Source organism: Macrosteles quadrilineatus, unplaced genomic scaffold (assembly GCF_028750875.1).
Source record: "Macrosteles quadrilineatus isolate MER2022 unplaced genomic scaffold, UCM_ALF_1.0 Scaffold_488__1_contigs__length_58560, whole genome shotgun sequence".
Taxonomy (NCBI): Eukaryota; Metazoa; Arthropoda; class Insecta; order Hemiptera; family Cicadellidae; genus Macrosteles; species Macrosteles quadrilineatus.
The window spans coordinates 20,979-44,795 of NW_026543081.1; the positions used below are offsets into that span (position 1 = coordinate 20,979).

At 38.0% G+C, this 23,817-nt stretch overlaps 2 protein-coding genes across 2 annotated transcripts; both read right to left on the reverse strand.

Annotated features, from left to right (window-relative positions):
- Positions 1-164: 164 nt before the first annotated feature.
- Positions 165-2,387, reverse strand: LOC128982547 (uncharacterized). Its single transcript, XM_054401503.1, has one exon. The coding sequence runs from the start codon at positions 2,385-2,387 to the stop codon at positions 165-167; it is 2,223 nt and encodes a 740-aa protein (XP_054257478.1).
- Positions 2,388-20,422: 18,035 nt separating this feature from the next.
- LOC128982548 (uncharacterized protein K02A2.6-like) lies at positions 20,423-23,134 on the reverse strand. Its single transcript, XM_054401504.1, has 2 exons — positions 22,505-23,134; positions 20,423-22,105 (listed from the first exon to the last, which is right to left on the reverse strand). Exons 1-2 carry the CDS (start codon positions 23,132-23,134, stop codon positions 20,423-20,425), a joined length of 2,313 nt encoding a protein of 770 aa, XP_054257479.1.
- Positions 23,135-23,817: the final 683 nt, after the last annotated feature.

Below are 23,817 nucleotides of genomic sequence, written 5' to 3' on the forward strand. Positions count from 1 at the left end.
TTGAAACGGAAGAATATAAATATGGACTCGATTTAAAAATCATGAAACCTAAAATATCCAACATATCGCCCCCCTTGAACCAACCTGGTTCAATGAAAAAACTGAAAAATGGGAAAAGACAAATGAAAATAAATTGAAAGGGGGTGAAAGGGAATGCTTAGGAATTAATTGGTAGGAAGAAGGGAAACTTTGACGGTTGGCCGACTGAAGTTCCCTGTAGCGGTGCGTAGATGGACCACTCGTACAATTCCGTCTGCTCCTGGAGATACTGCGGTGATTCTTGCAAGTTTCCATTGTAGGGGAGGAGTGTTAGGCTCATGAATAACAACAAGGTCACCAATCTTGAGGTTCTCTGTTTTACTCGTCCACTTAGAGTGATGCTGTAGAGTATGCAGATACTCTTGGGACCATCGAGTCCAGATGTGTTGAGAGAATGCCTGAACTAATTGCCATCTCCTCAAGCGGTTACAAGAAGTTTCATCATATTGAGGTTCAACCATGGATTTCAGAGGTCCACCAGTTAAAAAGTGTCCTGGGGTTAGAGACTCTAAGTCATTCGGATCTCCAGAGAGAGGGGTAAGCGGTCTTGAATTTAATATTGCTTCGACACGTGACACGAGAGTTATGAATTCTTCATAAGTCAGGATTTGGCCACCGATTACTCTATGAAGGTGATGCTTAGCACTCCTAACAGCTCGTTCCCACAAGCCACCTTGATGAGGCGCGTGTGGAGGCAGAAATTTGAAAGAAATGTTGTTTTCTTCAGCAAAACGGTGAGTTACTGGATTGCAAAGGAGGTTGTTAAAACATTTGTGAAGTGCAGCAGCTGCTCCGACAAAGTTGGTTCCACAATCACTATGAATTTCCTTCACTGAACCACGTCTGGAAATAAAACGTGTAAGAGCTGCTATATAAGCTTCTGAGGACAAATCCGACACAACTTCTAAGTGTACGGCTTTCGTTGCAAAGCAGACAAATAGACAAAGATAAACTTTAATAGGCTGAAGCCTTTTTAGGACATACAATTTCACTGTAAATGGTCCGGCATAGTCGACTCCAGTAACATTAAAAGGTCGGGTTGCTACCACTCTTGGGGAAGGTAAGTCTCCCATCAATGGTGTGTTTGGCTTAGGTTTCATTCTGAAACATCTCAGGCGTTTAAAAATCCTGGAGCGTATGATACTACGAGCAGAAAGTATCCAATATTTCTCACGAAGAACAGCTTGGAGTTGTGTTGGTCCACAGTGAAGAAAGATGCGATGATGATAATCAATTATCAAATTTACAACAAAATGATCCTTTGGTAAGATAATTTGATGCTTGGCGCTGTACGGCAACTCAGAATGTTTCAGTCGTCCTCCAACTCTTAACAAACCTTCATCATCCATAAACGGTGAAAGGCGTTGAATGCGAGAAGAACACACATTCTTCTTTGACAGGGAATTAATATCCTCAGAGAAACTCTCTCTTTGAACAAGCCAACAAATCCGTTTGTTCGATACTTCTAACTCTTCAAGTGTGAGAGAATGAGTAATCCTTTGCTTAGTTTTCAAGCAGGAAATAAAACGTAAAACGTAGCCCATGACATGAAGTAGTTTAGTCCATGAAGAGAATTTATTGATAAACTTCAGATCTTGATCTTCAGCTATCGTAAGAAGATTTAGTGTTGTGGTTTTAATTTCTGGGAGTTCCTCTTCGGGAAGATGACTCGATGGTTGAGGCCATGAATCAGATGAACTCTTAAGCCATGTGGGTCCAGACCACCAGAGCTTGTTATGAATAAGAAGAGATGGGGTTAATCCTCTAGAGGCAACATCAGCGGGGTTTTCAAGAGTAGAAATGTGTTTCCATATGCAGGAAGGGGTCAATTCTTGAATCTGTGCAACACGATTTGCAACATATAACTTCAAACGATGAGAAGGGGTGTGAATCCATGAAAGAGCCACAGTGGAGTCACTCCAAGCGGTAACAGAATCTATCTTGTAGCGATCTGAGAGTTGATCAACACAGTAGTGTAACAGTTTGGCTAAAATATGTGCTCCGCACAGTTCAAGGCGAGGAATCGTGATACGTTTCAGGGGTGCCACACGTGACTTGGCTATTAATAAGTTGACATATATACTGCCTTGCGGGTTCTCAGTTCGTAGATAAACACATCCAGCAAAACCGAGTTCACTTGCATCTGAAAATCCATGCAACTGAATATTAACCGCATCACTCAGAGATATGTACCTGCCAATCTCCAAATTTTCAATCTCAGGAAGTTCGTTGACAAAAGTTGACCATCTGTCGATAATATCACTAGGAAGAGTATTATCCCAATCTAGGCCTAGTGACCATATATGCTGCATGAGAGCCTTAGCCCAAAAAATAACAGGGGTAAGCATGCCTGTTACATCTTGTTGTTGTCTTGTTGTTGGAGCATCTTGTCCATCTTAGCGATGGAAGACAAAATTGCTCTTTTGGTAAAAATCAATGGAGCTTCAGAAATTGCATATGAGAATGTGTCTGAGTGTGGATTCCACTTCAGTCCAAGAATACTAACACAAGGTGAGTCAGTTGATAAGCAGTGTTGAGGGGGTAAATTTTCCAATATTTGGCTATTGTTAGACGCCCATTTGCGAAGTTCAAAGCCTCCTTTTCGTAAAAGGTTTATTACATCTTGCTGTAATTTTGCAGCTTCTTCAACAGTATCGCTGCCTAGTAGCGCATCGTCTACGTAAATTTGTCGTTTAAGTGCATGAGCAGCAAGTTCATGATTCTTTCCTTCATCATGAATTAATTGTTGTATTACTCGATTAGCCAAAAATGGCGAAGAAGTCATACCATAAGTAACGGTTGTCAACTGAAAAACTCGAAGCGGCTGTGACATTTCTTCTCTCCAATAGATGAGTTGAAAACGTTGGTCTTGTTCATGAATAGAGATCATACGGAACATCTGTTTGATATCACAAGCAAAGGCGATCCTATTTTGACGAAAACGTAGAATTATGTCTGTTATTTAATTATGTAACTTGGGTCCTTGATGCTGTAGACTGTTAAGTGTTACACCAGTTGAAGTTTGAGAGGACGCATTAAATACAACACGTATCTTTCCATCCTTAAAGACACCGTGGTGTGGTAAGAAGCAATGATATTGGTTATTTAGATCAAATAAGTTTGAGGGTTTCATTTGACCAGAGGATTCGTAGTCATTCATAAATTCAATGTACTTTTCTTTGAAATCAGGTTGCGATTGAAACTTACGTTCAAGCGATTTGAAAGTTTGTAAAGCAACTGTAGAAGAATTTCCTAGTTTTACTGGATTTTCTTTGAACGGTAAACAACAAACATATCTTCCCGTCTCGTCACGAGAGTGAGTTTTCAAAAAATGATCTTCACATTCCATTTCCTCTGGGGATAGCTTAGAACAAGCAGGTGGTTCTTCCAATGCCCAAAATCGCTGAAGTGTTTCATGAAGTGTAAGATCATTGATGGAAAGTAAAGTCGTCAATCCACTGAAGGTTTGGCCGTCTTGTGAAGTAGGCACGTTCCCAAGGACAACATATCCAAAAATAGTGTTTATAGTGTATGGCATACGATCACCAAGACTGGTGGCAGATCCAATAATAGTTTGAGCAAACAGATCCGCACCGATGAGCAAATGTCCAGGAGTGTCGAAGTTGGGATCGGCAAGTGCGTATTCTTTGATTTGAGCCTTTATTTCAGAAGATATCTTGACACTAGGCATATCATTGGTAATTCTATCAAGTATGAGGACAGGATGTGCCGTAGCAAGTGTTTTCCCGTTAAGCGAAGAAATATTTACAAAGGAAAGTCCCTTAGGCTTTATTCGAGCTGAGGCAATGCCCTTTATCTCGTGAACGCCAGCAGACGAACGCTGAATGTGAATCATACTGGCACAGTGTTCAGATATTATACTCGTTTGTGATGCACTATCAAGCACAGCTCGGACAATAATATTATGACCATTCGAGGTAGAAATTTTTACCAATGCAGTGGCAAGAAGTACAGTACAGTTGTGGCTGGCAGCACCAGTGTCTACATGAGCAGAGAGTGTATTTGATTCAAATCCTTGCGGTACAGGAGCCTTCAATTGTGTTGTGGAATTGGCCTGAGTCTTATTCGAGGGCTTAACAGATTTTTTCATTATAGGCTGGTCCGTTTTGTAAAAATGCAGTAGCGTATGGTGTCGCTTAAAACAAACTCGACACGAACTGGATGACTTACATGAGCCTAAGAAATGTCGTCCTAAACAATTAACACATAGGCTATTGTTCTTAATGAAGTTGAACCTATCGTGTGGTGATAAGGCACCAAAAACATCACAGCGAAAAATGTTATGCGATGCTCCATTGCAGTAAGCACAAGTATGAGCTTGTTCATTGTCATTAGAAGAAAGCATTACAACTTTGCTTGGCTTGGGACTAGCGGTTTGCCTACCTAGATAAGGCATGTTCTTACTACTTCCATAGTTTTTTAACTGAAGGGAAGAATTAGCATGTGAGGTCGAGCCTAAGTTAGCCGCCTCTCTGTAAGAACACTCATTTTCCAGAAAGTTTATTATTTCTGTGACAGAAGGAACCTGTTTTGAGTCATCTCGTTTTTGTTCAAAATCTGAACGCATAGCGGAATCAAGCTTTCTCAAAATATGTGTACTTAAGATCAGGTTGTCATCAGTTATGTTATGGCCAAGTGCTTTAAGAGCTTGCTGATTTCCATTAAAAATTGAAATAAAATTCCTAAGTTGTGTAACATTAGGCTTAGTAAGCTGCGGTAGGTCCAAGATGTTAGTAGAATGTAATGAAATCAAGAGCCTTGTATTGTGGTACCTCTTAAGCAGGGTTTGCCAAGCAATTACATAATTAGCACTATTTAGTGGTATAGACTTAACTAAGTTCAAAGGTTCATCTGAAAGACAGCTTATGAGATATGAGAATTTCTCAACATTAGAAATTGTTTTATTATTATGTACAGTACTTTCAAACAGGCCATGAAATGAGACCCATTGCTCAGGATTGCCAGAGAATGTTGGCAGTTTGATTTGCGGCAATTTCACAGTCAGATTAACTGTAGGAGTAGTAGGGCCTACCTCGGAAGTAGAGTCATTTAGGCGTGACTCTTCAAGTTTAACTGGTGGAAGTAACAAACTACAGTTTGACTGAATCTCAACAAAATAATCAGAAATTTTTTCTTGCAGTGAAGTAATTTTATCATCTTGAATATCTTCAGGAGTGGGAGTAGTTTGAAAAAGTTTATTTACTATTCTCTCAAATTCTGAGTGCTTGGTTATTGCACTTTGAGACAAGAGTTTAAGTTTAGCAATCTGTTGCTCGCTTAAAGTAGTCACAACCTGAGTTTCTTTCAATGCATTGACTTGTTTATTTATTGACTCAAGCCTAGCTTGAATAAGTTCACTCTGTTTGGTGAAGGAAGAAAACCTCATGTTGAAAGAAAATTAAACATAGGAAATATTCAGCACAAAACAAATCTGCAGTAATGATAAGACAATAAAATATAATTTGACTTTCCTCAATTTAATCAAATTCTCAAATGCACAAGTTAGGCCTATAGTCTATGCTTAGGCTATGGGTAGCACAGGCAAAAGCAACACTGCATAGGTAGTACAACTTAATGGTGTGCTATCAAATACATAATAATAAGAGATGCTTTCTTAACAAAATAGGTTAACTATTTATACCAATAATCCAAACTATTTTGTGGCTTAAATAGTTTAAGAAATATTTCCAAGTTTATGTGCAGTATAACTTACTTGTCGTAATCTATCATCAGCAAAATATTCACATAGGTATTTCTCATATTAATCCAGTGCACATTAAAACCATTGAAAATAATATCAGTTATATTATTTGTTTACTTATTAACTGCAATGATAATTATTTGAATCAGTCAATAAGTTCGAAATCAAAGTCAATCTTGAGTAGATTTGAGGTTATTCTGACTATCACTCAAATGTAGTAATGTAAACAAAAATCTGACAAGCTGACAGCTAAAGTGAACTGACAGGCTGACAAGCGATGCGGTAGTGAAGTCTTGATATTTGTAGCCGTAGACTCGACGTCGTAGATGGCTGTGGCAGTGACGTAGCGGTTAGCGTACAGGAAATTCCAGGAAGGAATATTGGAATAGTCTATTTGAAACAGGAACAGGAATGTCAATTTGGACTCACAATCGTACAGGAAAAGGAGCACAAATACAAAATGGCGGAATGAGCAAAATTATTCCACGCAATGAGAAACGAAATCGAAATGAAATACCATTCAGCTAGAATACGTAAAAAATGAAGTGATATTACAAGTATTCGTGGTAGGAATAAATAAAATTATGTTCTAACCAGAAACTGGTAAAATAATCCGGTTCGATGAGGCCCAAAAAATGTTTGGTATAATAAGAAAAATATGTACATAGAATGAAATTAATCAGTCTTAATTAGGCTAATTTTTTAAGTGCTAAACAATGTTGAATTGCTGTCACAGACCTTAGTGAAGCTGAAGAGATGTTTGGTTTGGGGTACCCCACCTGACTTGAAGCACTGGGCAATGGCGGCGTCGACGAGGACTGTCCATGTACACGTTGACCTACTTGCACTATTACAATTGTCCGTTAAATAAACAAAAAATAATTTCTTCTTGGGATAAAAACAAAACTATTGTCACTTCTATTAGCACTGTACAGACTGATTAATTTAAAGAAAAAAAGGTAAAAATTGCGGGATGTTGAAAAGATGATGCGGATATACGATAGTAAATATGGTGATAGTTCAGCGGCGGACGACAGTGGACTGCGTCGTTTGGAAAGATATCAGTGTTGAGGGCAAAGGCCGCATACCTTCGTTATCGCGAAGAGCGGCTGAATAGCGGAAAATTACTTGGGCTAGGTTTTGTTTGAAACGGAAGAATATAAATATGGACTGGATTTAAAAATCATGAAACCTAAAATATCCAACAATCATAGTGCGGAGCCTTTGGCGAATTTCCAACCGAGCTTTGAATTCCAATTGTATTATTTTTTTAGCTATAAAAAGTATTAAAAACTCCTACCCAATATAAGTGCTATTTCTTTAACTACTATAGTAGTGCCGTTCAAAAGCTACATTAAATATATTTCAATATAATATATTTATTTGATCCCCTGATGCAGCTACAATCAGTTAGTTACTTACTGTACAAACATTAGCTAGGTTCCTGTTGTACTAAATGACTCTGTATTGTATGAATGATGTGTATATTGATCCCCTGATGCAGCTTAATACAATCAGTCAGTTACTTATATTGTACAGGCATTAGCTACGTTCCTGTTGTACTAAATGGCTCTGTATTGTAAGAACGAACTGTATATTGATCCCCTGATGCAGCTTAATACAATCAGTCCGTTACTTATATTGTACAGGCATTAGCTACGTTCCTGTTGTACTAAATGGCTCTGTATTGTATGAATGATGTGCATATTGAACCCATGATGAACCTATGATTCATCTATGATGCATCAATGATCCATCTACCTTGTACCTTACACCCACTAAATATTACAGACCAGCTAATTGCCTCTTGTTAGGCTTAATTTTAAATAAATTCACAACACTGATCCCTAGGGAGACTGCTGCATAGGCCTGACAGGTGGGAAGATCACTTGTAACATAAAATCAGAAAAAACATACACAGCCCTACCTATGTGTCACACTAAAGTTGGATGGTCGAACCCTAGCCTAACCAATTTCCTACCAATTCACTAACCAAAAACAGCTTAACAACTAGCCTACCTATCCGTGTCGGTTAAGTCAGGGAAAAATGCATTTACTTTTGCCAGGAGAAAAAAAAAATATCCCCAGAATGTTCACTTAAAAAACAAATTTTTACCTAAAATGAAACTGAAATTGACCAGGCTAAGTACTCTGATCTAGGCCTAAGCCTGCTACCATATGTAGCCGGGGGCCGTTTAAGTGAGTCAGGGGAACTACGGGGGGTACGGGGATAAGGTATGGGATGGAGGAGGGAAATTCGGGTAATCAGGAGGGAATAAACAGGGTAATGCTAATAGGTTAGGAAAAGGTGTGTCTGGACCAAACTTAATTTCAGCGTGCTGAATCTGCTACCAATACAATTAGGAAGATTGCTGGGGACCAGAGGGACGGAGACCTTTTACCCAGATCAGAACACTTGCCTAGCCAGCTTTGATTTGAACTAATGGAACTAAATATTTAAATATAAACCTATCCTTCCACTATGAACTGAACTGAGGTAACTACTTACTAATTGTTAATGAGCGAATGAATGATATGTAATTGAATACTAAACTAAACTATTAAGCTACATTCTGGGAACATGTGGATTAGTTAACAGGTTTGAGAAGGTCCGCTACCTTAAGGGTAGCGAACCCGGCTAACATTTGGTTTCCTTCATTTCACCAGTCGGGCGAGCCAGAAGGGCTCCCCGTTTGTAACCTGACTTAGCCAACCATAATTGAACTTATTACTACTTATTAAATATAAATTAACTTATCCATCATATCGAGAGAATGCCTGGTGTAGGTGGTGTTTTTCGGAGAGGTTTTCTGTGTCGCTGCTGGTTCACGAAGAAGGAGGACAAGACTAGGAAAGGTGGGGATAGAGCATTGATGCAGCCGCGGCAGGCAACGAGATGAACATGCAGCCTGGCTTCGCGAACTGCACACACTATAAAAAATATAGCGTGCCGCTATGCGTCACATATAACTTAAATAATTAGCCTTTCAAACAATATTCAACACGTTTTTAGGTTAGGTTAAACCATTGACTATATATACCTACAGAAGACAAACCACGCTTATGGGCCGGTAGTAGTGTGAGCCAGGTCTCGGGAGCAAGTATTTGATGTAAGCTGCCGGTAGGCGCGCGATAGTAGGATTTTTTTCTATCTGCGCTCTCTCTCCCACATTCCCCCCTCGCCCCGCGGCCTGCTCTGCATCGCTCTCACTCGCACATTCCTTCTCGTTCTCTCTCTCTCATTGTCTCGCTTCCCCACCGACCACGTGCACGTGAATGACACTGCTACACTGCTACTGCTACGCTACGTCGCTACCGTCGCTACACTGGCTACACTACACTTACTTGGGGCAATGAATACAAGCTGGCGCTCGTCAAACACACGATAACATTAGCATGTGTGTTGCGCGATTGTGTGGTACGGGAACATATGATATGATGTGAACGAGTACTCAAATAAATATAGGCATAATTAATATGTTGCGCAAAATTATTGAGTACTCGTGTTATTTTAAGTAAGTTAATTGATGTGAGTTTGGCTAAGTACAAACTTCAATGTTAAAAATAACAGCTTAAAAAGGGTAATGCTTTAATTCATTAATTAAAGTTGAGCACCCTTTATTTGCATTTCAGTTCTCGGTTAAATACAATATGTGCGGTAAATAATTGTATAACAAACTCATAAAATAGTAGCCTATATTTCGTACCTAGGGCCGAAAACCATTTCGGTCCGTAGTACGAACGCTATTTTTCACCACACTATACCCTATTAAAACTATTTATCACTATTCACTACAATAATAATGCACACATAGTGAACACTACAAACACTTGAAGGTTATGTAAAGAAATAATTTGAGGAATCATAAAAAATAATTATAAATAGTTGCTAGGCAGCGTTGAAAATAAAACAATTATATTGTAATGCTATGGATACTGAATGTGTATTTAATATTATGCATTCGTTTTTTAAGAAAGTAAGTGGACAGCTGATTTTGCGGCCCTAAGTACGGTATGTAAAAACCTGCTCGGTCCCCGAATAACGATGACAGCTGGCATGGCCAGCAAAATGTAACATTCAGCCACCAATTAACGTATGTAAAACAGCTGAAACAGCATAGTGTGGTGAAAACTACATTAAAGCTCTGCAAATATACGTTGCTGTCTTTAAATGTATTTTCACCACACTATGATGTTTTTGGCTGTATTACATACGTTAATTGGTGGCTGAAAGTTACGTTTTGCTGGCCATGCCAGCTGTCACCAATTTGGGGACCGAGCAGGTTTTTACAGGCCGGGGCCGCAAAATCAGCTGTCCGCTTACTTAATTAGAACATGAATGAATGCGTTTTAACATAGATAAAACAAGTACACAATCAAAATCCATAGCATTGCAATATAGAATTGTGTTATTGTCACCGTTGCCTAGCAACTATTTATTTTTATTTTGCTGATTCCTCAAATCATTTCTTCACATAACCTTAAAGTTGTAGTTGTGTTGAGTATCAGTGTGCATTATTATAGTGGTGAATAGTGGTTAAAGGGTATAGTGTGGTGAAAAATAGCGTTCGTACCACGGACCAAAATGGTTTTGCAGCTCTCGATCGATTTAAGTTCTCGACTTCGTCTCGAACTTAAAAACTATCTCGAGCCGGCAAAACCTCATTTTCGGCCCTAGGTACGAAATATACTATTTTACATCAGTAAAAAAACAATATATTCTAGAGGTTAAATATTTTTTTCTTGCCAACGTAATCCATTAGTCGTCTGCATAGCGACCGGTTTCGACACCAAGGTGTCATTGTCAAGCCTAAGACGTGTTGTTGCTCCTAGGAGGTCGTCAAGAAGTCTTCAAAACATAAACACGAGACCCTGGTGACTGGTGTGAGGGATGGCGAGCAGAGGGGTAGGTTGAGCCATGCCACCATCATGGGTACGTAGGTGGTGGAAGTATTCTGACGCCACGCCGGCGCCGTCCTATCGACGACAGACAGAGATAACGTAGTATGCTCATCCTCATACTTGCTCCGTACAAGTTCATACGGACAGTTAACATGATAAAATTATGTCTGTACTCACAAAACTCTAAGAATACCCCCGTCGCAGCAAACCTGCATACTAAGCGAATTTCCATTTACCCGGCTTTCAGCATTGGAACTTGTATGGATTCAGCATATATGGTTTACCCGTGTTTGGGCTGGTGGAACTAGAGTGTTTTACTTGGGTAATTATGATGTCCCAAACCTATTTAATTTAAAATTTTATCATAAAATTATAGTTTAATGATAGCTAAAAAATTTCAGATTTTAACAAACATAGCATTATTTACATAAACAGGCAGTGGATTTAATGTGTTAAAATATGTTTGTATTACATCGCAAAAGCAGCCCCGATTCTCTTATTATACAATCTTTAACATTCATAGACTCCATAACTTTATTTTAAAACGCTTGTATTAGCTCGCTTTCTTGTTCGGTACACATTTTGCAATCAATTTTAGGCTATACTAACTTCCCGATGAGTTAGAGACTTGAAACTTGAAACATACCTCACAAATGGAAGACAATGCAATAGTATATCATTTAATTTTCACATTTCCCTTGGACTACACCCCATGAGCTTGTTTATATTAGCTCACTTTCCTACAAATGTTGATATCAATTTTAAACGAAGTTCATATAATTAGTCTATCATGTTACGGAAAGAGTCAATATTACTAACGACTAATTCCATCTGCTTTAGGAAAATCATTCAGATTGTATTCAGATTTATAAGTGAATCTTCATCTTTGGTTATAAACATACAGAATTTTATTAGCATACTGTATTAAATCAGTTTTTTTATTCGATAAAAATATCTGATTATCCAGAAAGCAGTATCATTCTTACTTCGATCCAAGCAATTTTAACTCCTTCTCTTGCCACATGGACCCATGTATTTAATCATCCTATCCTGTACTTACTTGCTAATTGATTAACTTATGGGGTCGTTTTGACTTGGCCATATCGATTACATAAAGCTGTGCATGTTTTTCGTGGATGAAATGAACCATAATTGTAGGAAATTTGACCACAAATCTTGAACATTTGCAGAACCAAATCCATAACCTAGTCCAGCCTTGGTACCTAACAAATGATGCAAATGCGATGAGATGTGATGGCACTGTTGTGTTTCAGAATTTGTTGTATGTAGTGAGGTTTAGAGGCGTTGTTCGACCGAGCTAGGTGTGTACATCAAAGTAAAAACCCTGTACACATTTTTTTAAATACCTGAATTGACATTAATTTACCTACCGTACTTCACCAAAACCATAGATGAAACATACTCCGTAGTTAGTCTATTCCAAAACTTGAACACAGCTCTCATTCTCAATGTACTCATCTACGACACAATTTTCAACCCGATTATCGAAAAATTTTAAACCAATGAATGAATTTCTGGTCTTCTTTCTTTAATTCAATAATATTCTTGAACCTTACAATGCTAACCCGACAAGGAATAATTATATGTTCCTTTGAAACTGATATGTCACACTGATTTCAAAATTTCAAATTTGTTAAGAGCAATAAAGTATAGATTTTTGAAAAAAACATTTAAAACGTATCATAAATTCATCATTTTGTTGAAACCATAAAAACTTGCCATGCAGTGGAGAATCAATTTTAAATCATAAATAAATGTGTAAACATTTAATTTTGACAGTTTCAGTAGACCTTTGAATACAATTTTAATATTAACAGCTGGTTCATTAAAAGTAGTGTAAAATTATCCATATGGTCGTAATATAAACAAAACTGCTGAGTGAACTTTAAAGGCCTCTGGGGCAGAGCCCCAAGGAAATTTACCACGTTTCTCTTTTGAGGGCTCACCTACAGACCAATACCTTTCTTTAGACACCCCTGCCAAGTTTCTACACTCAGCCGTTCTCTCAAATTAGCTGTGACAATACCCCGTTTTTCCTCCATAAGAATAACATAGGATGGGAATTTAAAGGCCACTGGGGCAGAGCCCCGAAGGAATTTACCACGTTTCTCTTTTGATGGCTCATCTACAGACCAAGACCTTTCTTTAGACACCTCTACCAAGTTTCTACGCCCAGCCGTTATCTCAAATTAGCTGTCACAAAGAAAAACAGTTTCAAATTAATATATAGACTAGTGTACCTGTTGCTCGAATTCGAGCAATTGCGAAGCATTACAGGCGACTCAAAGATTATGGAAATACTCACGATCTACACAACAGTTAGATATAATCAATATCTTTTGTAAATATCTTATCTTTTTTCAAAAAGCTTATCTTGTTTTTTAGTGTTTTCTAAAAATTTTCCCCTCTCATAGCCGCATTAGGTTGTCTATGACAACGATTATAAATGAAAAAAAAATATTTCTATTTCTTCTTCTTGGTTGTGTTCTATGACTTTTTCTATGTTTCCATTGTTTGCAAATTGATTATTTTGATGATTGCTCAAGAAATGTAGAACAGTGTTAATTCAGTTTTATTTTTAGCCTATATTAAATTGGCCAGGATTTCTCGCTCTTTTCCATTGTAATAATTACACCAACCCAAGTTTCGTCTACAGATGCAATATGCCATGCCAACGAATATCACCTACGTACAATCACCAAGAAGTGGTAAAAGAGGCAGAAACCAACCCATACAATAGATATAAGTTAACTCCAAAAGGAATAATTTTAAGAGTTACTGTGATATTAGGATTTTCCACTGATTTGGTAATAGGACATTATATTGCAAAACATGAATTGATGCAGAAGAAAATCCAATGTAAAATCAGAAAAACCCATTGCAAATAGGCTACTGTACTTCATTTTGACAAATTCAATAAATCACAATTTAAATATTAACAGCTGTTTCATTAAAAAGTAATGTAGAATAATGCATATGGTCTTAATGTAAACAAATCTGAAGAGGCAACTTTAAAGGCTTCTGGGGCAGAGCACCAAGGGAATTTACCTCGTTCCTCTTTTGATGGCTCATCTACAGACCAAGACCTTTCTTTAGATACCCCTACAAAGTTTCTACGTCCAGCCATTCTCTCAAATTAGCTATGACAAAAACCCCGTTTTCCTCCATAAGAATAACATAGGATGGGAATTTAAAGGCCACTGGGGCAGAGCCCCGAAGGAATTTACCACGTTTCTCTTTTGATGGCTCATCTACAGACCAAGACCTTTCTTTAGACACCTCTACCAAGTTTCTACGCCCAGCCGTTATCTCAAATTAGCTGTCACAAAGAAAAACAGTTTCAAATTAATATATAGACTAGTGTACCTGTTGCTCGAATTCGAGCAATTGCGAAGCATTACAGGCGACTCAAAGATTATGGAAATACTCACGATCTACACAACAGTTAGATATAATCAATATCTTTTGTAAATATCTTATCTTTTTTCAAAAAGCTTATCTTGTTTTTTAGTGTTTTCTAAAAATTTTCCCCTCTCATAGCCGCATTAGGTTGTCTATGACAACGATTATAAATGAAAAAAAAATATTTCTATTTCTTCTTCTTGGTTGTGTTCTATGACTTTTTCTATGTTTCCATTGTTTGCAAATTGATTATTTTGATGATTGCTCAAGAAATGTAGAACAGTGTTAATTCAGTTTTATTTTTAGCCTATATTAAATTGGCCAGGATTTCTCGCTCTTTTCCATTGTAATAATTACACCAACCCAAGTTTCGTCTACAAATGCAATATGCCATGCCAACGAATATCACCTACGTACAATCACCAAGAAGTGGTAAAAAAGGCAGAAACCAACCCATACAATAGATATAAGTTAACTCCAAAAGGAATAATTTTAAGAGTTACTGTGATATTAGGATTTTCCACTGATTTGGTAATAGGACATTATATTGCAAAACATGAATTGATGCAGAAGAAAATCCAATGTAAAATCAGAAAAACCCATTGCAAATAGGCTACTGTACTTCATTTTGACAAATTCAATAAATCACAATTTAAATATTAACAGCTGTTTCATTAAAAAGTAATGTAGAATAATGCATATGGTCTTAATGTAAACAAATCTGAAGAGGCAACTTTAAAGGCTTCTGGGGCAGAGCACCAAGGGAATTTACCTCGTTCCTCTTTTGATGGCTCATCTACAGACCAAGACCTTTCTTTAGATACCCCTACAAAGTTTCTACGTCCAGCCGTTCTCTCAAATTAGCTATGACAAAAACCCCGTTTTCCTCCATAAGAATAACATAGGATGGGAATTTAAAGGCCACTGGGGCAGAGCCCCGAAGGAATTTACCACGTTTCTCTTTTGATGGCTCATCTACAGACCAAGACCTTTCTTTAGACACCTCTACCAAGTTTCTACGCCCAGCCGTTATCTCAAATTAGCTGTCACAAAGAAAAACAGTTTCAAATTAATATATAGACTAGTGTACCTGTTGCTCGAATTCGAGCAATTGCGAAGCATTACAGGCGACTCAAAGATTATGGAAATACTCACGATCTACACAACAGTTAGATATAATCAATATCTTTTGTAAATATCTTATCTTTTTTCAAAAAGCTTATCTTGTTTTTTAGTGTTTTCTAAAAATTTTCCCCTCTCATAGCCGCATTAGGTTGTCTATGACAACGATTATAAATGAAAAAAAAATATTTCTATTTCTTCTTCTTGGTTGTGTTCTATGACTTTTTCTATGTTTCCATTGTTTGCAAATTGATTATTTTGATGATTGCTCAAGAAATGTAGAACAGTGTTAATTCAGTTTTATTTTTAGCCTATATTAAATTGGCCAGGATTTCTCGCTCTTTTCCATTGTAATAATTACACCAACCCAAGTTTCGTCTACAGATGCAATATGCCATGCCAACGAATATCACCTACGTACAATCACCAAGAAGTGGTAAAAAAGGCAGAAACCAACCCATACAATAGATATAAGTTAACTCCAAAAGGAATAATTTTAAGAGTTACTGTGATATTAGGATTTTCCACTGATTTGGTAATAGGACATTATATTGCAAAACATGAATTGATGCAGAAGAAAATCCAATGTAAAATCAGAAAAACCCATTGCAAATAGGCTACTGTACTTCATTTTGACAAATTCAATAAATCACAATTTAAATATTAACAGCTGTTTCATTAAAAAGTAATGTAGAATAATGCATATGGTCTTAATGTAAACAAATCTGAAGAGGCAACTTTAAAGGCTTCTGGGGCAGAGCCCCAAGGGAATTTACCTCGTTCCTCTTTTGATGGCTCATCTACAGACCAAGACCTTTCTTTAGATACCCCTACAAAGTTTCTACGTCCAGCCGTTCTCTCAAATTAGCTATGACAAAAACCCCGTTTTCCTCCATAAGAATAACATGGGATATGAATTTAAAGGCCACTGGGGCAGAGCCCCAAGGGAATTCACCATGTTTCTCTTTTGATGGCTCATCTACAGACCAAGACATTTCTTTAGACACCTCTACCGAGTTTCTACGCCCAGCCGTTTTCTCAAAATAGCTGTCACAAAGAAAAACAGTTTTAAATTAATATATAGATACTAACTTCCCGACAAGCTAGAGACTTGAAACTTGAAACATGGCTCACAAATGGAAGACAATGCATATTATATCATTTAATTTTCATATTTCCCTTGGGCTACGCCCCATGGGCTTGTTTTTATTAAATCGCTTTCTTGCAAATTTTGATACTTCCCGATGAGCTAGAGACTTGAAATTTGAAACATAGCTCATAAATGGATGACAATACAATATTATATAATTTAATTTTCATATTTCCCTAGGACTACGCCCCAAGGGCTTGTTTTTATTAGCTCGCTTTCCTACAAATTTTGATATCAATTTTAAACGAAGTTTCCGATGAGCTTGAAACATAGCATAACATTGATGACTTGAAACTTGAAACATAGCCCACATGTTATTATTAGTAAGCTTATAAATTATTTATAAATTATTAGTAGGCTAATAATTTGTATCTTATTTTCAGTCCAGATATTTAAATGGATTGTTCTTTTTTTGTTGTTGTTTGTTTTGTAAATAATATACACGATGTTTATGTAAACGATGATTAATTTGATGTAAATTAGTGTTATATGATTCTTATTAATGTTTGATAAAAACCACAAATTTTGGCTCACTTGCTCTGGAATTTTGCACGCAGAGTAATTAAATATAAAGTCAATTTTGAAGTCTGAAGTTTTATTAAAATTCCTATACTGCTTTAAGTATTGATATAATTTTGTATTGCAAGTCATAAAAAACATAGAAGTTTGTCGGCCATTTTTTCCCAATTTGAGGAGTGTAGCTAACTGTTGTATGAAACAGAGATTACAGCTTATTTGTTATAGCAATCTGCGGTTGTATACAAAACTAGTATTTTTGAACTTGGTACTAAAGTTCAGAGAGCTCATAAGTCCAGTAACATTAATGATTGACTATTGTAGAATTTTGAACGTATAAATTCACAGTCACTCTTTCTCACGGACTTTTTAAAACTTCTTATATTAGTGGTTTTTAAGCTTCATCTCCTGTTTTAGGTATATCTTATCCCTTTTTTCCTTTCCTATTAATAAATGATAAACATAACATAAAGTATAACACAATTTCAAAGTTCAAACACCAACTCTCAGCCGTCAGGGCTGTGAGAGCCAAAATTGACCACTGCGCGGAGTTGGACATGTGCCGCGAGGGATCCGAAGTGACCACTGCGCGGAGTTGGACAGTCAGTTTTGACAAATTTCTGATCACTGCGCGGAGTTGGGATAAGCCCCTTATTAAGGTGTAAATGCAGAATATTTTATTTTTGTTTTTATTTAAGTCGTCCGAACTATAAAGTTTATACTATTGTAATTATTTGACTTATACCACAACGCGGTGACGGCATCAGGCGTGATCCTTGTTATGTTATTCTGTATGTTTTACGTGTTTTAAAATCATGTCTTCAAACTTTTCTAGATGACGATTCAAATGTTCATTATATAATTCAAAATGTGTAAGTAGTCAAAATAGGCCCATATTATTTAATACTTATAAAAAGTCATGGTTTATTACTTCTTGAATAAAGGAAGGAGTAATTAGTCGCTGGTAACATAAGAACAAATTACACAAACTTCAATCAATTGTAAGCTTTGAATACAAATTTAACAAATAAAAAATTGTACCAATAGTAGGCTTAGTGTTGTTTAACAATATCGTGTGCGTCGGTGCGTCTCAACATAATGTAAAGAGTATGAAACCTGGGTCTAGTCAAACCATCAAACACCACTAACGCACGAATTCATTTTTATGAAACGAAAGTAGGGGCAGGGCACGCGGTGAGATGACATTCACATAGTGTAGTGCGAGTGACGTGTCACCACAGCTAGAGAGTAGTTTTTGCTCAGCTCATTGACCTTTCATTCTGGATATTGTTGTAGTGACAGCGACGCATTGTATACTCTCTCCACTACTCCACTACTCCACTCTCCCGCCCCCTCACGGCCTCACAGCTATCGTCTGATCGTCAGCTGGAGGAGCTGAGCGCTGAGCGGTCGACTGCTCAGTACAGTACTCGTCTACTCGTCTGCGCATGCGTCGAGACTGTTTCTAACCTTTACAGATAGATCGCACCACAAGCTAGCGCTGTTCTCGCGCTCCTTGCCAACAAATTGCTGGCGACAGGTCCACTATGGCTATGAGATGTCTTCTGTAGGTATATATAGTCAATGGTTAAACCCAAGCGTTGAACGGATTAGTAAACACTGCACCAGTGCACCAGCTGATTGTAGTCGTAGTATCATTAAGTGTTGAGTACACGTCGTATATACGGGATGGGAAGCATAATTTTTATTTCAATTGGAGTTCCTGGCGTATAGGACGAATGCAGTACATATTTTGATTGGCTTGGGCTTGAGGGAAGATCATTACCGCAACGATTCAGTAAGAGACCAAGTGATTCGGTGGTCTACTGGTTAGCGTGTTGAGCTGGCAATCTGTAGGACCGGGTTCGAATCCTCTCAGTTGCACTTTCTTTTTGTCTAAGATTTTTTGTTATCAGCAAGTTTGGCTAAGTTATGACAGTTTGATGTTATAATTAAAACATTATAAAAATGATTTAGAGCCATTTATAGTTTTATTTTATAAACATAAGTTAACTATTTTTTCGATTAATTAGTAAACCTTCATTCGATTTTTACATTGTCAGCAAGTTTGGTTAGGCTATTATAAGTTAGGCTATTATAAGTTAGGTTATAATAAGTTAGGCTAGTTTAATTTATAATAAAAATTTTAAAATTGAATTTGAGGCATTTATAGTTTTATTTTATGAACAGAACTATTTTATTTCGATTAGTAAACCTTCATTATAGCCAAATCAGAAGCCAAAACGGCAATAATCAGTAGGCCTAAACTTAACTTATAAACAGAATAAACAAGTAGGCCTAAGTAAACAGGTAATTTTTATTAAACAGTTTTAACACTTTTCAAACCAACAACAAGCAAATTAACAATAACTAATGAAAACTGGAATGAAATTCTTAGTATGTTGACAAATAAAAATCAGAACTTGGAATTTAACAAACATAAGTTAGGCCCTAATGAAAATGTGATCTCAATTTATTTATTGTTCGTGATGTTAATGTTGAATGTACAGTTTTCAAATTTGCCCGACAAAACTAATCCCGATGCAGAGGACACTTCGGAATGTTCTTCGAGTTGATTAGTCTGTTGTAGGCCTAGTACAGGTGCATTTTCTGGTGACTGTTTCTTTCCTAAAATCAGTTGTCCAGTTGCAATCTTTCCGCTAATAGAATCGTCGATGTAGCCTTCAGCTACTGTTGAGCTTTTCCAGCCTCCGTGACGCTTTAACTGTGTCATGTTTCCTCCTGCTTCAACTAACAATGTTGCTGAAGTGCGTCTAAAACAGTGTCCAGTGTACCTTTCGGGGTTAGGTAGATTTAAAAATGTAGCTACTTCAGTTGGGATTTTACCTATTTTATTAACACCTACAGGTTGTCTAATACAAACACCATTAGCATACTTCATGAATAATCTACTGTTGGGTACACCTGAAGGTCTCAATTTAAGGTATTTCCTGTACAATTCCAAATAACTGATATCAAGATTATCGTCGTCCGTTACAGTGAAGACGCGGCTTCTGTTGGTTTTTGAGTCTGGTATTTTAACTATTAAAATTGAACCTTTATCATCTATGTCATCTACCGACATTTTAGCGAGCTCGTCTCGCCGACATGCTCCAGCTATTCCTAGTATTAAAACTACCTTCTTCAATAAGCAAGTTTCATCTGTAATAACTGTACTAATAATTAATAAGTTACAAGGGAACCCGATACTTGGGACAACTTACTAAATTGCATGACAACTCCGACTGCCGTTCCACTCCGCTTCGTGCCATCGTTCCTAGTCGGTGACGTCACTCAGCAGTGCAGCCAACCACACACACAAACTCAATATTCTTCTGGCAATGTAATATAGCCTTATATATTACACTCGCCCAAACTTAAAATAAAACTCTTCTCTATCGGCCTAACCTTTTTCTTCTAGGCTAAGCCAAATCAACAATTTTTTTTTTTTTTTTAAGCTTCACAAAATATTTCAGTAACATTAAATAAACTTTTCTTCTCAAATAAAATAAACATAAAATCTTCTCTCTCTAACTCGGCCTTTTAACTTAAAGGTCGAGCCGCTTCGGCTTTTGCACAGTCCTTTGAGATCTCCGAAGTGATGGCGGGCTGCACTGCTGGCTGGGCTGCACTTCGGGATGCTCGTCTGTAGTGTGCGTAGCTGGAGACTTAGGTAGGCCTACACTCCGTTGTTGTCTTGGTGATGTATTCCGAGTTTCCATGACACGAGGTGATCGCTCTGGCGGAGTTTGTATTTCCACAGCAGACTTGTTCTCAGGGGATTTGATCGGAGACTGCACTACCGGCCTATTGACTGTAACTTCCTCTTCCTCAGTCAACTTACTAGATCTCAAATGATCAGCGTGGCAGAAACGTATTTTACCTCCCAGGACGCTCACCACATAAGTAGACGGACTTTTCCGCTCCAAAATTCTCCCAGGAATCCAAGAAATGATCTCCTGCCATACTGACTTCACAAGCACCTTTTCTCCCTCCACAAAGGATCTGAAACTTCCCTGATGGTTATCGGCTGCTTCCTTCTGCGCCTCCCTCTTCTTATCAATGGCTGACAATAAACAGGGTTTAAGCATTGTCAACTTAGTTCTCGGTTTCCATTGAAGGAACAATTCCGCAGGGGTAACACCAGTGACAGTACTGGGTGTGTTGCGAAATGCAAAGAGGAAATTATCCAATTTATGTTGTAAAGAAATGGTCTCAGAACCACTAGCCATAACCTGTCTTTTAAGGTTCTTCTTGACTTCCTGTACAAATCTTTCTGCAGCCCCATTCGGGGCAGGATGGTAAGGAGGTGAGAGCGTAAACTTAATACCATTGTTGCTCAGAAATTCCCTGAATTCCCCACTAGCAAAATTGGGACCATTATCACTGACCAATTCTTCTGGTAGGCCAAAAGACGCAAACAGCGTACGCAGTTTTTCAATGGTTTTAAACGATGTAGTAGATTTCATGATAAACACTTCTAGCCATTTGCTAAAACTATCAACAACTATGAGCATTTGTTGTCTTGTTAGAGGATCTTCCGCATAATCCACGTGGATGCGCTGCCACCTACTTGAAGCTCTAGGCCACTGACATAATGGCACCTTAGCCACAGCATTCCTTGTGCACTGACACACATGACATGAGAGAACAGTCTCTTCAATGGTTTTATCAATCCCCGGCCACCAAACAAAGCTTCGGGCTAACATTTTCATCCGATTTATTCCGGGATGCTGATCATGCAGCAATTGGATAACGGCACTCCTCAGTTTCTCTGGCACCACTACTCGACTACCCCATAAAACACACTGGTTCTCCACGGACAACTCGTCCCTTCTTCGAAAATAAGCAACCAGCTCAGAATCTTGACTATCACGCCATCCATGCCAAATGAAATCTCTGACCTTTGTCAAAACAGGATCAGTATCAGTAAGTCGAGCGATATCCTTAGCAGTAATAGGATTGAGATCACTCACCAATTTGAAACAGTCAAAGGCCTCTACCAGGGAAGAAACATGAGAGATGTAGTTGGAGTCCAGCTCCAATTGGTCGTCATCAGGTAACGGTAATCTCGAAAGAGCGTCCGCATGTGGCAAGTCCAAGCCACGGCGGTACTTTACTTCAAAACTGTAGGCGGAGAGGATCAGGGCCCATCGTTGAAGACGCGCAGCGGGGACACAGGGAACTCCCCGCTTATTTCCAAAGATTGTCACTAAAGGAGCATGGTCAGTCTGTAACACGACATTTTTCCTACCGTAAATATATTTATGGAATTTTTTTACTCCAAAAACAAGAGCCAAAGCTTCTCTATGCAACTGTGAATAATTTCTTTCACTAGCACTCAAGGATTTCGATGCGAAGGCAATAGGCCTCTCTACTCCATCAATTAGGTGCGAAAGCACGGCACCAACACCTCGTGGACTTGCGTCACAAGTCAAAACTAATGGTCTATTTACATCGTAATGAACTAAGACATCTGAAGACAATACCCATGTCTTACTTTCTTGAAAAACAGAAGAACATTGGGATGACCATACCCACGGTGCATCCTTACGAAGTAAATCGTAAAAACAGCTAAGTTTGTCTGAAAGATTGCAAATAAACTTCCCATAATAATTTATAAGGCCTACATAGGCTCTTAACTCTTCCTTTGAAGTTGGCTCGGGTGCGTTCCGAATCGCCTCCAAAATACCCTCCTGCGGGCTGATCCCTTTGGACGACAAACAGTAGCCTAGGTACTGTACTGACGGCTGTAAGAATTTACATTTAGAATCATTTACCTTGACTCCATAACTTTGAAGACGTTGAAGAACACTCTCCGAGCGTGACAACGCTTCCTCTTGCGAAGATCCACCCACCAGTACGTCATCCAAATATGCCACTGACCCAGGTAGGCCACCAATAATTTTGTCCATGGCCGCTTGAAAAAGAGCCGGAGCCGAAGACAAACCATACGGCAGACGTCGCAAACGCACTAAGCCTTTGTGCGTAGTTAGCGTCAAGAGTGGTTGGGACTCCTCCGCCACAGGAAGTTGGAGATACGCTGCCTCCAAGTCCAAAACTGAAAACCAGCTACAACCTGCTAGAGTAGCAAAAATGTCCTCCGGTTGAGGCAAGGGATAGTGTTCCGACTGGATCACTTGATTAAGGGTTACTTTAAAGTCCCCGCAGAGTCGCACCCCACTTTTCTTCTGAATCACCACAATAGGAGTAGCCCACTGAGAGCTAGTAACGGGATAAGCAATACCTTCAGCAATCATCCTATCAATCTCATCTTCTACTGATTTACGCAACGCGTAAGGAACAGGGCGATATTTACAAAATTTTGGCACAGCATCCTCTTTTAGCACAATACGTGCCTCAACATCCTTAATTTGGTAATTATTTAGATGAGGGTGACCAAGCGTTCTATAGTAAGTTATATATCATTAGAAACTAGATTTTTACCTGAAAATAATGGTGCAAAAATTTTTCTGCTGCCACAAAAACTGAATTTACTACGATTTTTTGAAGTTTATTTTAATGTTTTATATTAGGAACATTGAATCTGCACTGCAATGTTTACACTGTATAATCGAAGTTAATAGCACAATTCACATTTGTATTAATTGATTATATGCCATTTTAATGTAAATATTACCCTCACAACCCACACTTAGAAAGGTAGCCTAAGCTGGCTTAGCTTAGGTTTTGACCATTAACTGTTTTGTCCCATAAGTATTTTGTATTTAGTGTAGTGGCAGTTTTAATAAAATGAATAAACAACAAATTGACACTATTCTAACCTAACCTAACCTAACCAAACTTCTCGTACAGTTTAAAATTTTGTTTATAAGTTGAAAAAGACATGTGAGGTTGGTAGGTTGGATGTTATGTGGACTCGTGACTGTATTAAGTCCTTTGAAGGTAGGTTAGATTAGGGAAGTTAAAGTTTAGGTTATAA